Genomic DNA, 16,544 nt, shown 5'->3' on the forward strand with positions numbered 1-16,544 from the left:
TGTTACTTTAACAGGGGCATGGAGGAATGTTTGGGGGAGCCTCCACGGAAGGGCGGGGAGGGAGTGCCACCCAGCCCTGCTCCTCACCCAGCTCTGCTCCAGCCCGGCCCTAGCCCTAGCCCCCAATGCGGCCTGGCCGGGGCTCCTTTTACCTCTGTCCGGGTGTCCCCACCCTGACCCCAGAGCCACGTCCCTTGCCACAGCTCCCTGGGGTGGGGAAGACAGGGTTAAGGGGGGACACAACCTCGAAAAGTTTGGGGACCACTGAGCTATGCTTATGAACTCCTGCCCATTCAGAGCAACGGGCCAGCACACAGTAACAGAAGTCTATCTACACGGACCTGATTGCAGGATTGGGACCTAAAATGGTGTGACAAATTCAGTAAGAGCTGGGAAATTGAGTGAAGGTGTCTGCCCATCTGCCTTTACAGCAATCCCCTCTTTGAACCTTGAAGTCAGTGGAGTTACACTGAGGATTAATTTGACCTTGTATGCCTGGATATAGCAACTGTTTTTAGACTGACACTGTGAGGTGTGTAGAGGATTGAGTGGTAGCTGTAACTACGACTTGCTTGGCTTTCTGTGGGCTTCAGTCACAACCTTAACATTATTTCATAAAAGTGCTTGGCTGAGGAATTTTAACACATCGGCATTTTCACTGCCAAAGATTTTACATTTCAGTTGCTTTTAAGAATATGTTTACATATGGAACAAAATATTGATTCCCACCTCTCTCAAATGTCAGGCATGCTGTACTAGTAGCTGACTCCCTGGAAACCTAGGATAAAAGGTACCATATGCTGCATTCCTTTTTTAGCCCCACCCCACAACTCATAATTTTGGGCCTTTTCCCATTAAAGCATAGGGCAAAACTCCTTTTGGCTTCAGTGGGAGCTGGATTGGATATTTTTGTAGGATCAGACTGTAAAAATCTGGCCTCTCTTTTTGTGCCTGTAAATATTATGGGCACAGTGAATATCACTTAGACTTGTAATGACCCAATGTGTTGGCATATGCTTCCCTGTGAGATCACTTGATCATTGCCTGTTAGGCTTGGTCTACACTACCCCCCCCCAATTCGAACTAAGGTACGCAACTTCAGCTACGTGAATAACGTAGCTGAAGTCGAAGTACCTTAGTTCGAACTTACCTTGGTCCACACGCGGCAGGCAGGCTCCCCCGTCGACTCCGCGGTACTCCTCTCACCGAGCTGGAGTACCGCAGTCGACGGCGAGCACTTCCGGGTTCGACTTATCGCGTCCAGACTAGACGCGATAAGTCGAACCCAGAACTTCGATTTCCAGCCGTCGAACTACCTGGTAAGTGTAGCCAAGGCCTTAGGTTCACTCCCTCTGGGGCACCTGGCATTGGCCACTGTCGGTAGACAGGATACTGGGCTAGATGGACCTTTGGTCTGACCCGGTACGGCCTTTCTTATGTTCTTATGTACTTGGGCCTGCAGGTATTTGCCATTGCAAACTGTGTGCAAAGAGGTGGGCTAGTTTAAAAAAAAAAAAAATCCATTCCTTAAGTTTTTCTTATCCAGTAGATTACAGCAGCAGCCTGTGCTGGTAACTGTTTCAGAAAGTTTTTCACAAGACTCAAAAATAAGGGCATGTTACAGGGTTCACTCTGCACTGTGGTGCCTCCTGCTGGCTGTTGTGGGGATTAGCTCTGTTCAGTGCACCCTCCTCTGGTGGTGTCTCGCCGCCGTCACTCTTATTCTAGGACCCACGTCTCTCCAAGGACCGTGGCATCCTCTTCAGCGACACAGCCCTCTGGCTATGCTGCACTCTGTGCTCCCCACTTCCGAGGGACCTGCAGTCTGCTGTTCAGACACTTCCCTTAGTGGCTACTGCAGTATATTGTCTGGCCACTTCCTCGTGGCCACAGCATCCTCTTTATCCTTGTCTTAGACATCCACCTGCAAACCCCAGCAGCCAGCCAGGAGCTATCTCTCGCTCCCCCAGCCGCTGCTAGCAGCACTGCTCTGTCTAGGATGCTGGCAGTTCTCTCAGCCCTCCAGAGACACAGTCCTTCCTCCCTGGGCTCCCTGCAGAGAACTGCCTTTCTGTGCTCCGCAGTTCCCTTTTTATATGAGCCTGCTTGGCGGCTGCTCCCTTCACCCCTTCTCTGATTGGCTGCCTCCGGTGCAGCCTCCCTAGGGCTCTATTAACCCCTTAGAGCCAAGTGTGGAGCAGATGCCCCATCACAGGGCCTCTTTTAATACTGCAAGGCAAGGCTGGTCTATTTTGGTAAGTGAGTGCACTAAGGGTTTCCCTTGGCCTGGAAATTCTGCACTTGCAGGCCACTCACTTGTAATTCCTAAGAGAATCATCCTCGAGGACAATGTCATGTGTTGTTTGTAGCACAAAGCCCAGAGATAAGATGTTAATTGGAGAGAACTTGAGACAATGGTTTTATTTAGATTCGCCAGACCTGCAGTTATGGCTCATTTCATCCTCCAGCACAAAGGGGCTGTCGCCCTGGTAGATTTACCAGTGTGAGGGAATTCCTAGGTGGTGCAGCTCTGATGCCACCCTCCATGGCCAGAGCTCTTCTGCACTCTACTACTACCTGGCTTCCAAAATGGCCCCTGGGGCCTTGAGCAGCTGGCATAATTTAGAGCAGTTGTGAGGTGATTGGGGCATGGGCTGACACAGAACCTGTCGGAAAGATCAGGGACTGAGGGTGTATGCAAATCTTTTGCATACACCTTTCTCTGCTGTTTCCAGTGCTTATTGGGCACAGCTGAGAATCTGGCCTATGGCTTATTGTTCCTTTGTTCATTGTTCATGCGGAGGTATAAGAAGAAGGGGATATACATCAGGGCCCAAATGGGGCTCTGGGTGATCACTGCTTCCCACCACCCAACACAGATGTAATGAGGTTAAGTGGTGTCCGTATAAAGAAATGAAAACTACTGATTATTCCTCAGGATAGGCTTTTAATGATTTACAGCTATAAATGCAACATAGAAGACAAGCACAAGTAAACTTTTACGACTATTTTTAATACTGCAGCATTAATATAATCTGAGATCAAATTATTCCGACACTTATTTTTTTAATACTATAGTGTTAGTACAACTTGAGATCAAAACAGCTCGAGCAACCCAGACTTCTTTACTCTGTTACCTTATTTTACATGCAACCAGACTATTTTACTTTAAAACCTTACCCTGCCGAGAATACGTTACCCTTTAGTCGACTGCTCTGCATTGGCCAGGTGCGGATAGTCGGTGCAGTTCAGGTTTCCTTGGTTCAGGGGGTGCGGGTCAGACTGATCAAAGAGAATAACTTCTTAGACCAAGACACACCCCCACCCCCACCCCCACCTGAGGTTCTACACATTTAATCTCATCTGCCCGTTGTGCTTTGAAGCAGTTCAACCAATCAGGTTAGGCCAAATTTAGTGTTGTCGCTTTGGCTGTATAATTCATGCTTACTTATTTTCTTGTAGCCAATTATTGTTTTAGTTTATAAGTTATGCTCAAGGAGATAGCTTATTTCTGTGTAGCCCGCTGTGGTTTCCCTTAGTTTTCTAGGTAACTTACCTCTAAATGGGCTATTAGCTTGATTGTGGGTGAGGTTATTTTGATGATCTAAAGGCCTAGCGCATCAAATCCACATAGGAATCAGTTTTTTGGCTGCAGCATCTCTTAACCACAAGTTCCAAAGGTGGTTTCAATAAGCCATACCTGGGGGCATGACCTATTATACCATATAAGAGTCAGCATAAAATGTTGTCTGGTTGTAGGTGTCTTTTGACCACAAGTTGTAGCTTCATTTTGCAAAGCTTGCTTTTTAAAGATAATTTTGCAAAAATTCTATAAAGCTTCCAGAAGTTTTAGGCCTAATACTGGTGTTCATCTTAAACTTGACAACAATCTTGCTCAAATTAATCACAGTTCACTACCCCAATTCCTTGTGTGAATCTAAAATTCATAGCAGAAATTAAATGCAGATTTGTTTTTACTTCTGTACCTTGTTTACTTACAGGTTTCCAATCTAGAAAGTAAGGAAGGGAAACCTGTACTTGAAGATGTGGACTGACTACTCTCCACTCCTATACTACTGACTTAATAGTGGTTCTACAAACACAACATTCAAGGATAGAGTATATTCTGAAGATCAGCATGGTTCCAGTGACTGAACAGACTATAGAGCTGGTCTATCTTTTTGTTACCAGTTATATTTGTAATTAATCAAACCCAAATTAGTTTGGACAAATAAGTTTCAAGCTGTATTATTCATGATTCTGAATGGTTTGCTTCAGCTATTCACTATTTTGTTCTTCATGGTGTGTGATTGGTCACATATTTCACATGGTCATGGCTGAAACTTTTAAAATGTAAAAATAAAGATTGGACTTTTGGGTTTTAATTTTTGGATAATTAATCATTCATGATTCATTAATATTTTCACATATACCCAAAGATTGTCTGAATACTTGGAAATAACAAGTGATATGATCCCTCCAATCATAGAAACCCAGGTCAGTACTTTTGTGTGAAAATGTGTGTGCCCATATAAAATTTGACTGGGCCTAATGAATGGTCTGCATGTGATTTTTATATAACATGTTGAACTGAAAGCAAAAATCTTTATAGTCTCTGGCACATGCTGCTGTAAAAAAAACTAAATTTTTATTGTGGAATAAATTCACATTTTTATAATGCTAATTGGCTCTGTTCTTAACATTTTTTAGTTACATAGAATTAACTAACTCATCTGGTTTAGTGATTGGAACAGCAGAGGAGGTTCCTAATTTAACAAAGGTATTTGAGCATGGGCCAAATTTTACATACATGAGTAGTTTCTAATGTGGCCCAGATCAGCACTCCTAAGGTCAGTTTCTGGCTCTGCCATCTACTTGCTGTGTAACCTTTGAAATTCACTTTAATCTCTGTGAGTTTCAGTTTCCTCATTCCTAAAATAGGGATACTGCCTAGTTGATACAATGCTGAATGCGCTCTGAGATCCTCAGATAAAAGGTACTCTACTATTATCTGTAAAACATTATTTAAAGGTGAGCTGTAAATAAAATTGGGCATGTGCCCTTTTTTCCTGCTTTATGATTTATAAAGAAAACTTTGGTATACATGACATGTAAAATGTTCCCTCAGTGCCTGGCACTTTTTGAAAAGAGATGGGGATAAGGCTGGTATTCTGGCTAACATTTCTGTTTCCACTTAACCTGGTGCTACTTTCCAAGGGTGAGTGTGCACTGTCATCAGTGAGTGAATAATGGCTGCTTTTACTTGCCTGTGTAGTCACTATGTTAATGAAACTGAGCTCGCTACTCTGTAAAACACTTGGGCACAGAGTGAGCATAGGAGAGATGGTTATAAAACCAGCTTTCCCTTAGCATGCAGTAAGGCTGCCTTACCCACCCTCCTCTTGCTCTTTGCTTATTTTAAGCTTCACCATCTCTTAAATGTGTCCTAAATTGTAGACAGATACAAAGGGAATGAAGGCAAGAGTGTTAGTCATATGTGTCCCTTTTCACCTGTTGCCTTAACATTTAGCCACTTCTTACTTGCATTCACTGAAGTTATGTATGATGCTCTTTGATTAGGACCTTTGTCCAGCTCTGAGCATAACAATGTTGTGATGTTACAGTAGAGAATTCTAGGCCTAAATCATGCCTGGATTTCTGCTGTTGAAATAGACTGCAGGCAAGGTGGTGGATGGACACAGGGCAAGTTTCCCACCATTCCCTGCTTGCTGCAGCCCCAGAAGAGAGTGGAGCCATTCATGGAGACAGCAGGCTGGTCCCATAAAGTCCTGGTTGGAGTCCTTCAGCGTCAGGTGGCCTTATTGGAATCCTGGGAGGTGGGTGGGCACAAGCCCGCCCACATCCAAAGGCTCCTTCCCCAGCCTTGCAGGAGGGACCACTGGACCTGGGAACCAACTGAATACAGGGGACAACGAATGAATAACAGGGTCAGGAGTGAAGGTCACAGGTTCAAAACCAGGGATCCAGAGGGGGACACGGAGCAGACAACCCTGGTCAGCGCCCACTGCTCCTCGAAGCTGTCTAGGGAGCCAGTGGATGCTATTCAGAGGAACTCTGCCTGGATGCATGAGACCAAGGAGGAGCAGAAATAGGCCCCACAGTCGCAGAGCACCCCGTCATCTTGCATCCTCTTCCTGGTGTTGAAGAGGGCCACTTTAGCCAGTTCCAGGAGGAGGTTGACGAGGAGGTCCCATGATTTTGTGGGGCCACAGACAGAGCGTGCAAATATAAAGAGGAGTGGGGAAAAGTGCAGCCAAAACCTCAACAGGAGGTTCTGGAGGAGCCAGAATAGGGGCTGTAACCTGGCGCATTCAAGATAAGTGAGCGCCAGATTCTCCCTCACATTGCAAAAGGGGCAGGTGTCAAAGATGGGGGTGAACCATGCCAGGTACGTGCCCGTGCTCATGGTTCCATGGAGGAGCCACCAACCAATATCCCCGGCGGGCCGTGGAACTAGGGTGGAATAGATGCTGGCCCACCGGGGGTTCCTCATCCTCCACAGGTGGTAGATAGTCCCGCCATTTGGTATCAGGGCAGGACGTGAGGGTGACCACTACAGCCACCTACTCTCCCAGTAGGGGAGAAACCTGGCTTGGATGCAGCTGCCTCTGCAGGCACAACAATTGATGCTCTGTGAGCCAAAAGCAGCAGAATTTAAAAACAAAGGTTCTGATCTAACTTTTCATTTTCATATGGCCTGGAATCTGTCAGAAATGAGAGCTCTTTCTTTTGCCAAAGTTATTGCTTCCTGCCTCTTTTGACAATCATAGGAGAAAAGGAACAATGAAGGGCTGTTCGCTGCAGGGGTCCTCAGTGTGTTTCCAACTTGCAAAGGAGAGAGTGAGAACAGCCAGAATCACATAACTATATCTTGTCAGGCAGACTTTCTGCTGCTACTCCTATACTATTAAGTATTTTAAACACTTAACAATTAAGATGAATCTGTCAGACTGTTCTTGTGTTTCCATTGTGGTACTAACACTGCAACTGACCATTCTCTACCACACCACTGTCAGATGCTGGTTGAACCAATCAAATGTATCATTTTAACATTTGTTTTTGAAGTTCTCTCAGTGTTGCCCTTAGCAGCAGATGACACCCTTCATTCAGCATTTACTAACAGTTAGCCCACAGTGCTATTAGCCATACCACCATTTCCCCCTCTGTTGTAAAGGGAAATAACTGTGGTCAGCTGTTGGCAAATGCCAAGTTAATCATGATCACTCTATCAGTAACTCACCAAAGGGAATGTCACGTAGTTATTTCCAGTGTTTAAGAAACAGGTGGAGAAAAGTGTTAGGCCTGCTGCTGCTCCCTTGGAAGTCAATGGAAAAACCTAATGAGAGCCAGTTCTGGCCCATAATAAATGGGAGCTAATGCTGTGTTTCTATTGCCAAAATATACCAACTCATTTTCCCCCTGTTGAAATGTCAAATTAAACAGAACAAGATAACACCTTCAAAATTCCACTAGGTGTCTCTTAATGCTATTTTTTTTTTTTTTTTTAAAATAAATGGCACGTTAGCACTATGTCATCATTTCTAATAGTTGAGTTCAAGTTCTGGCTGGTCTGGACTTGTTCTGAGCTGATTGTGGTGGAGAGAAAAGAGAAAGAAAAGGGGGAGAGTTGGCAACTCACCTCAGATGTCACAATCCTATTATCACCATTGAGTGTTTAGAATTGAGTGTTCAGACTAATTGGCTCTGTCTGCAGTTTTATCTTCCCTGCCTATTTGCTCTTGCAGACCATCTCCTTTGATAAGTTCTTCTCTCTCTAGTGTCCTATAAAAACAACCATGTCTTGGACTCATAAGTGATCACTGCTGAGGCTGGGTACACAGAACAAACCTGGTAGAATGCCTGGAGAAGGGGTGTGGTTACCTATTGAAGTTAATGAGACTGAACCAGAGTAATGACTGCAGCATCAAACCAATCGCTGTTAGAAACCAGCACACTGGGTGGGATATTGAGGCACACAGGTCTACTTTAATTTTTGAGTTTGGGACTGCATCCAGGTCAAGGATTTTGGCTGTCCCATTATAAAAACAGGTGATGTGAAAAATTGACATAGGAGTTCAGATCCTAAGCACACACCAAGGTTTAGTTCAGGCCCAGCTTTCATCAAAATGGATAATATACTTCTGAAAAGTTAGTGTTTCTAACTATAAATATTTCACAGTTGGAACACTGACTTGTACAATAGAAAAGATCTTTGTTGCCTAACTTACCCTATAGTTGAACTGTTATTCAGTAATACATCATATAATTTATTGCGTAATCTTAAAAAGAAAATTGCCTAAATGATTATTACACAAATCTCAGTTAGTTTTGGAAAGTGGTTTTTTTTCATAAGGCAGTAACTTACATTTTAAAAACAAAATCAGGGAAACAATTACATCTCAAAAATTTATTGACAGTTCAATGATGCTCCCACACAAATAGCCATATTGGTACCATTGGGTATGAAAAAGCTACTTCTCACAGTAGGATTTTGGCTTAATTTTTGAGGCTGTCCTACTTATCAAAGTAGGCTTTAAAAATTGAAAAAAGTCATTTAAACAGTGGAAAAGTTTCTTTGTTAAAACAAATAAACCATCCCAAACAATTTTAAGTGAACATTTGAGATGGTGAAAAATAGTGGCAAGATAATGCTAGAGACTGAAGTTGTTCTACTGAATAAATACAGCACATAGTGACATTGCAACCTTTCCCTTACTGCTCTGCAACCTCAATTCTGTCCTTATGGAACTGCTTCCAAGGGTAGGGAGATAGCAAGGACTACATGGGCATTGAGACTGAGCTGAAACTGCCAGCCCCAGTACTAATTACAATAGTAGTACCTGTCCACTAAGGATGATCTCAGACCATCAGTTCATTTCAGTGGAAGAATATTTTTAACATTGCATTTTTCAAAAGCCAATTAGGAGGAGCTAAGCACTCTGGGTATGTCTTCACTGCAATAAAACACCCATGCCTGACTCATGTCAGCTGATTCAGTTTGCAGATCTATAAAATTGCAGCACAGCTGTCTAGGCTCAGACTGGAGCCACGAGGATCTCAAAGCCTGGGCTCCAGCCCAAGGCCTACACTGAAATTTTATAGGCCCGCAGCCTGAGTCAGCTGACATGGACCAGACACAGGTGTTTAATTGCAGTGTAGACATACCCGGAGTGTCACAGCTAAATACAAGGTGGAACAGATTGTTAAGCATAAGAGAATAGACCATTCAAGGTGAAGTAGGACTACTATTGCAGGGGTGTTAAATGTCCACTTCATTTATTTAGTTGTGACACTCTGAATACTTTTCCCAGATCTGAAGAGCTCTGTATAAGCTCACAAGCTTTGCTCTTTCATGATGAGAAATTGGTTCAATTAAAGATATTACCTCACTCACCTTGTTGCTCTGTTATCCTGGGACCAACATGACTTCAACAGTGCAAACATTAATAATTATCAAACCAATTCAAATCACAGTTTGAAGATATTGAACCACGAAAAGTATACAAGAATTCCCCCTAAAACTATCAGAAGAGCATTCCTCTAGGTGATGCTTCTGTCATCTTTGCTTACCATAGTAGACATCTGAATATGAATCAAGTGACAAAAGGAAAAATATCACCTACTACAGGCCTTGTGAAAAACCCTCTTCTTCCCCCATCACTAAAGAGAGGAGGGCATATAGATTTAGAAAAATGGGCAGGTTGTAAAATAAATTGACCATCAGCTGTGACTACGTAGATTTATACTAACATTCCATCTTAAAAATATCATGGCCAGAATGGCTGTATGTAGTAATTTCCCCCAACATTCTCATATAGCTGGCAGATTTCTCTTAAATACTATATTTTGTTTATGTAAAATCAGTTCTTTGCTGATCTCTCAATTCTTTTATATTTCAAAATTACCTATATTTCTACAAATTAAAGTCTCTCAATCTGTTTTAAATTTTGGAGATACATTGTAAAGTCCATAAGAACTAGAGATGCATAGAACCTTGTTCAGATGAGACATACTGTTAATTTAATTACACTGGACATATTGCCCATTAATAATTTTACTATAGTTCACACTATATTTTACCCTTTCCAAACTGCACCTGTAGTTGAAACTGCATAGTAAAGAATTACAACAAAAAACTGTGTAATCCTACAAAGTCATCTAGAACTTTAAAGTATCAGAGGGGTAGCCGTGTTAGTCTGAATCTGTAAAAAGCAACAGAGGGTCCTGTGGCACCTTTAAGACTAACAGAAGTATTGGAGCATAAGCTTTCATGGGTGATGAAGTGGGCATTCACCCACGAAAGCTTATGCTCCAATACTTCTGTTAGTCTTAAAGGTGCCACAGGACCCTCTAGAACTTTAAAGGCATACAATAGAAGGGAAATCTGATGCAACCTGTGGATGAGGTGTGAGAATGGAAGGTTTAATTATTCTGAATCACACAGCCTGGTGGAAAATACACTGCTTCTGTGAAAACAAAGAGAGGTTTTGATGGAAAGTGTAATTTCCAGTGAACTCCTTGGCTTCCATAAATTGTTTGTTTCTAAAAACAATGTTGCAGGTAAGTTCAGTACATGCTTCAAAACATTTTATTATAATAATGAGCATACATTCTTCAGGGCGGGGACCGTGTCATCCTAAGTGTTTGTATAGTACTCTATGGTCCTGATCCTGATTGGGAATTGTGGGTGATACTTTAATACAAATAATAATCTATATTGTGCTTTACATGTTCAAAGCACTGCACACAATTAATTGTCACTAATTCTCAGAACACCCCTGTGAAGTGAGTGCATAAGTAGTCATATCTTCATTTTAGACAGTACAAATTGAGACAGAAGGTGAAATGACTTGGCCGAGGCTATACAGTGAGTAGGTGGCAGAGACAGGACTTTCCAACTCCCAACCCAGTGCTCAGTCCTCTGGAAAAAATGTTATGGATGATATGACAGTTAATAAATGAGGTTCTTAATTCCATCTGTGGTCACTCAGTGTATAGTAAGCCCACTCTTACCTCATGTTATTGGATTCTACTCTAAAGAAGTTTGCCTAATGCCATGTATCAAATATTAGTGAAAGGCTTTCACATAGGTCCAGATGCTCAAATATTTAGGCACCTAACTCTCCAATGGTGCCAAAATACCTTTAAGAACCTGGGCCAGGGTTAGGCAACCTATGGCACGCGTGCCAAAGGCAGCACACAAGCTGATTTTCAGTGGCACTCACATTGCCCGGTTCCTGGCCACTGGTCTGGGGGGCTCTGCATTTTAATTTAATTTTAAATGAAGCTTCTTAAACATTTTAAAAACCTTATTTACTTTACATACACCAATAGTTTAGTTATATATTATAGAAAGAGACCTTCTAAAAACGTTAAAATTATTACTGGCACGTGAAACCTTAAATTAGAGTGAATAAATGAAAGGTTGCCAACCCCTGATCTGGGCCATATTTACTGCAAATGAAGTACTGTGCTGTCTAGCTATACAGTGGTTTGGAGAGACGAATGGCAGCAGAACTACTCCAGGATCAGGCCAGGTAATTGATCTGTACTGTCCAGTTAAGCAGATTTTTTAAAAATTGGATGCTGATTTGCTGTCTTGTGCAGCTGTGACAATAGTGCTTTACAGACAACAATCATGATGATGTGTTAGCAATGTAGGCTCCAGCCCTTTAGGAGATTTATAGTTCTGCTCAGCGTGAACCAAGGCAGTAGGAGTGACTGTGGGATACTCTCCTGTGGAGAGATGAAAGTGTTTATCACCTATGTCCTGACTCCCCTGCACCAGCTGAAGCAGAGAGCCTGGTACAGCAGCGATCACGCTGATATATCTACAAAAACAACAAGGAGTCTGGTGGCACCTTAAAGACTAACAGATACATCTGTGAGTCACCCAGTCAGGAAGAGGGGCTCCAGGGCGTCACAGCAGCCACGAGACCCAGCCCCCCTACTATCTCCCGCTTCCACTGGCAGATCCTGCACCCCACTGCACCCAGGACCCGTCGGAGCTCCAGCCCGTCGCACACTGGAGCCCTTGGCTACCCCTGCTCCTGGTCCCCGCGAGTCCCCCTGGAGCGACCGCCGGTGGCGCAGGCTGGGGCGCTGCACTGCGGTCCCCCAAGAGTACCGGGCTGGGGTCAGGCGGCTCCTCCTCCCGCTGGCTGCCGGGTCACGTGCGGCGGGCGGAGCCGGCTCTCCCGGGGCAGAGCCCCAGGCGGAGTGCGCGCTGTTGCCTTCCTTCTCCCTATGAGCCGGGCGGCCGCGGCTGGGGACTGCTGCAGGGGAGCGCCTGGCGCAGCCGCCGCTGTCCATGGAGGAGGAAGCCGGCACCGAGAAGGAACCCCTGCTGCCTGCCCGGACAGCGGCCCGCGGCCACCCGCCCAGGGGAACCTTCGGGGCCGGCGACTGCCCCGATCCCGCGGCCTTCTGCGCCGTCCAGGATGGTGAGTATGGCTGGGGGAGCCTCGGGCATGGTGCCACGGGCTGGTGCGCGGCAGAGGGGTCCCGCTGGGGCACGGAGATGCTGGGGCGCTCCGCGGCCTGCCCCAGGGACTGGGCTCTGTAAAGTGGTACCTATATAAGCGCCTGCCCCTCTGGGGAAGCCCATAGTAGCTAGATTTTGTCCCGTAGAGCATAGGCACTGCAGCCCATGTGGGGGAGCGAGAGCACCTAGAGCGTGGTGCTTAAAAGACCCCTTAGATCAGCGATCTCAGTGCCCGGGGGTATTGCCTAGACAAGCCCACAGAACAGGGACTTCAGCGCCTGGCGGTGCCTATAGCATATGGACTAGAGCCTGCAGAACCTAGGCCTTGGTGACTCTAGGGTGGGTGGCAGCTGCAGAACAGAGATTCAGGGCCAATGGAATGATGCCCGTAATCATTCTAGACTGAGGGCTTGTCAGCAGGGGGAAACTGATGAAGTAGTTGATGGTGGAATAAAGTGCACTGATGTAGCTCCCCATCTGGACACTCTGTTCTGGGATAAAGGTGATTTTATTCTGGAACAGTTTGTTCTGCTTTGGAAGTGCACTGTTTATTCCAGAATAAAGTGATTGTTTATTCCTAAATAGAATGTCCACACAGGCAGCTCAGCTATTCCAAATTAGCTGTGGTGGAATAAGATAGTTCTGTCAATTTCCCAGTGTAGACAAGCCCTGGTGTATTGGGTTTAATGCCCATAGACTGATAGTGTATATACATAGCTGGCATGTGGATTTCAATTTAATTTGTCACATTGCATTACTTACTGTCACTATGCCACTGATTTATTTACTGACTTGTTTTGGATGAGCCTAGCTGACTGGGGATAATGAGTGAACAAAAGCAAGAAGACTTGAGGTTTAACCTATTTTCAATCCCCCATTCCTGCGTCATGCTGTTTTCTTTCAGATGTTTTTTATGTTAAGAGTTAAATGCTTTCCCCCTCTCTCTTACAAGAGATGTAGATGTCTTAAGTGGGCGCTTAAGATGGTCTTTATGATGAAGGGAAGGTGTCATGTGGAAAATTGTATAAACTAAACTTCACACTGTCTTTAGGCTGGGATTTTCAAAGGAGCTAAAGGGAGGTAGGTGCTTAATTCCTATTTGAAATTCAACAAGAGTTGGGTGACTAACTCTATAACTCTTATCAAATTTCAGTAGGAATCGAGCACCTAACTCCCTTAGGCTTCTTTTGAAAATCCCAGCCAAAGGCCTGGTCCACACTAACCCCCCCCCACTTTGAACTAAGGTACGCAAATTCAGCTACGTTAATAACGTAGCTGAATTCGAAGTACCTTAGTTCGAACTTACCGCGGGTTCAGACGCGGCAGGCAGGCTCCCCCGTTGATGCCACGTACTCCTCTCGCCGAGCTGGAGTACCGGCGTCGACGGCGAGCATTTCTGGGATCGATCCGGGATCGATTTATCGCGTCTAGACAAGACACGATAAATCGATCCCAGAAGATCGATTGCTTACCGCCGGACCCGGAGGTAAGTGTAGACCTACCCTTAGATCGCAAGCTTTTTGTAGCAGGCACTTTACATAATTGTTTCACAGCGGCCCAGTTTTTTGTTGAACTCAGTAGCACTCGTGAACTGAATGCCACTTACTCGCCATTGTGTGCCTTAGACCTTAGTCCATCCCGTGCTTTGATGCACATTGGGCTACCCACATTTGCCATTCTTGCCTGTCAACTGCCCTTCTCTCCAGATCTTCCCATTTCATGTTGAGGTGCTTGATGTCGTGCAGAACTGTTCGTTTCCATGTTATTCATGGTCTTCCTCTCTTTCTCCTTGCGTTTTCTGGCTTCCATTCAAGGGCGGTATTTTTGTTACGCGTTCTCTTTCCTTTCTCAGCACATGTCCCAGCCACTGATGTTTTCTTTTGTAGATTATTTGTGGGAGGGTGCCTTGTCCAGTAACTTTTCTGACTTCTTCCATTGTGTGACTTCTCGTGTTAAATACTTCTCAGTATAAGGGTAGAAGAATTGGGCCCAATCATGTTTACGCTACGGCTCCTATAGCTGCATTGCTACAGCTATGGCTCTGTAGCACCGTTGTGTAGATGCTTCCTACATCAACAAAAGAGGTTTTTTTTCTGTCACTGTAGGTAATCCGTCTCTCTGAATGGCTGTAACTAGATTGATAGAAGAATGCTTCCATTGACCTAGCTGTGCCTACGCTGGGTGTTACGTTGGCTTAGCTATGGTGCTATGACGTGTGATTTTTTCACACCCCAGAGTGCTGTAGCTATGTCTCCCTGACTTTGAGTGTAGACTAGGTCTCTGAGTAGCGCATTCTTGGTAGTGCATAAATCACTCACAAACTATCTTTACTAGAACTGCAAACACATTTATTTTAATATAAAACCTAAGGGTGGGATTTTCCAAAGTGCTCAGCATTGCCTTAACACTACTCTTACTGAAATCCGTGGGAGCGGAATTAAGTCAATACTTGGTGCTTTTAAAAATCCCATCCTAACCGTTCCCCTCCCTGCTTTCCCCAGTTCCTGACAATATTTCTGTAATCAACTTTGCCCTTATTGTTCTGTGGTCACACAAATGGGGAATCCAAGATTTAAAAAAATAAGACTAATAAAGGCCTTTTCTGCTGTTTGGAAGCAGCCTCTGTATTTTTTTCAAAGCAGTTTAATCCCTGTTGCATTTGTCTTCATGGTTGATGTCAGGGTCTGTTTAAAAAAGATGTGGTTGTTACGCACAAATATGCAGTGAAATTTTTAAATTGTTTGCTGACCTCTTAGGAATCAAGGGAGATTATGCCAGGCTGGGGAAGACGCTTCAGGAAATCGAGGCTCGGATCATCTTCAGTGGGATTCTGCCTGTTCCTAGAGAAGGGCAGTAAAGGGGTGACAGGATTGTGATGATAAATAGTTGGCTAAGGGAGTGGTGCTATAAAGAGGGCTTTGGGATGTATGGCCACTGGGAGGCTTTCGGGGACAGAAAACTGTTCTCACGGGACGGACTTCACCTAAGTAGGGAAGGAAATAGACTTCTGGGAGGGAGGCTGGCACATCTCATCAAAAGAGCTTTAAACTAGGAATTTGGGGGAGACGGTTGGGAGATGTCCAGTTAATCTCCACATGAGATTATAACATTGAGAGGGAGGACGATGAGATAAGAACGGATATAGCCGGGGGGAAGAGATTGGACATAAGGAGGAGGGGTAGTATGGATACTAGACTAATAGGTCATACTGGCGGTACGGTGTCCGTACCAAATTGGACAACGAATGTGAGAGAGGCCAAACGGCATAAATTAAGATGTTTATACACCAATGCGAGAAGCCTAGGTAACAAAATGGAGGAATTGGAGCTCCTGGTCTGAGAAATGAAACCGGATATCGTAGGAATAACCGAAACATGGTGGAACGGTAGTCATGACTGGAGTACAGGTATGGAAGGGTATGTTCTGTTTAGGAAGGACCGGAACGAAGGCAAAGGTGGGGGAGTAGCATTGTATGTCGATAATGAGGTAAACTGTAAAGAAATAATAAGTGATGGAATGGATAAGACGGAGTCTGTCTGGGCAATACTCACACTGGGTAAAAGGACTACTAGAGCCTCCACTGGGATAGTGCTTGGGGTGTGCTATAGATCGCCGGGATCTAGCCTGGATATGGACAGAGAACTCTTTAATGTTTTTAGGGAAGTAAATACTAATAGGAACTGTGTAATCATGGGAGACTTTAACTTCCCGGATATAGATTGGGGAACAAATGCTAGTAACAATAATAGGGCTCAGATTTTCCTAGACGTGATAGCTGATGAATTCCTTCATCAAGTAGTTGCTGAACTGCCGAGGGGGGATGCCATTTTAGATTTGGTTTTGGTGAGTAGTGAGGACCTCGTTGAGGAAATGGTTGTAGGGGACAACCTTGGCTTGAGTGATCAATTCGGTTTAAACTAAATGGAAGGATTAACAGAATTAAATCGGAGACTAAGGTTTACGATTTCAAAAGGGCTAACTTTAATAAATTAAGGTGACTCGTTAGGTAAGTGGATTGGACTAACATATTTATGGATCT

The 16,544-nt window shown here is 44.4% G+C and overlaps 2 protein-coding genes across 5 annotated transcripts in view; both read left to right on the top strand.

The window, feature by feature from the left end:
- NADSYN1 (NAD synthetase 1) overlaps positions 1–5,077 on the top strand; it is a 28,128-nt gene extending 23,051 nt beyond the window's left edge. For 3 of the 4 annotated variants that reach the window (XM_054027855.1, XM_054027856.1, XM_054027858.1), the window contains one exon: positions 4,002–5,077. In XM_054027855.1, the coding sequence (XP_053883830.1) occupies positions 4,002–4,055 (54 nt within the window). In that variant the 3' untranslated portion in view covers positions 4,056–5,077. Of the gene's footprint in view, positions 1–745; positions 791–4,001 lie in introns of all 4 variants that reach the window. The other variant, XM_054027857.1, reaches the window with a different exon arrangement.
- Positions 5,078–12,230: 7,153 nt separating this feature from the next.
- TPCN2 (two pore segment channel 2) overlaps positions 12,231–16,544 on the top strand; it is a 64,753-nt gene continuing 60,439 nt past the window's right edge. Inside the window, exon 1 of the mRNA XM_054025974.1 lies at positions 12,231–12,464. Coding sequence (XP_053881949.1) covers positions 12,332–12,464 — 133 coding nt within the window. The 5' untranslated portion in view covers positions 12,231–12,331. The remainder of the gene's footprint in view (positions 12,465–16,544) is intronic.

Source organism: Malaclemys terrapin, chromosome 4, assembly GCF_027887155.1.
Source record: "Malaclemys terrapin pileata isolate rMalTer1 chromosome 4, rMalTer1.hap1, whole genome shotgun sequence".
NCBI lineage: Eukaryota > Metazoa > Chordata > Testudines > Emydidae > Malaclemys > Malaclemys terrapin.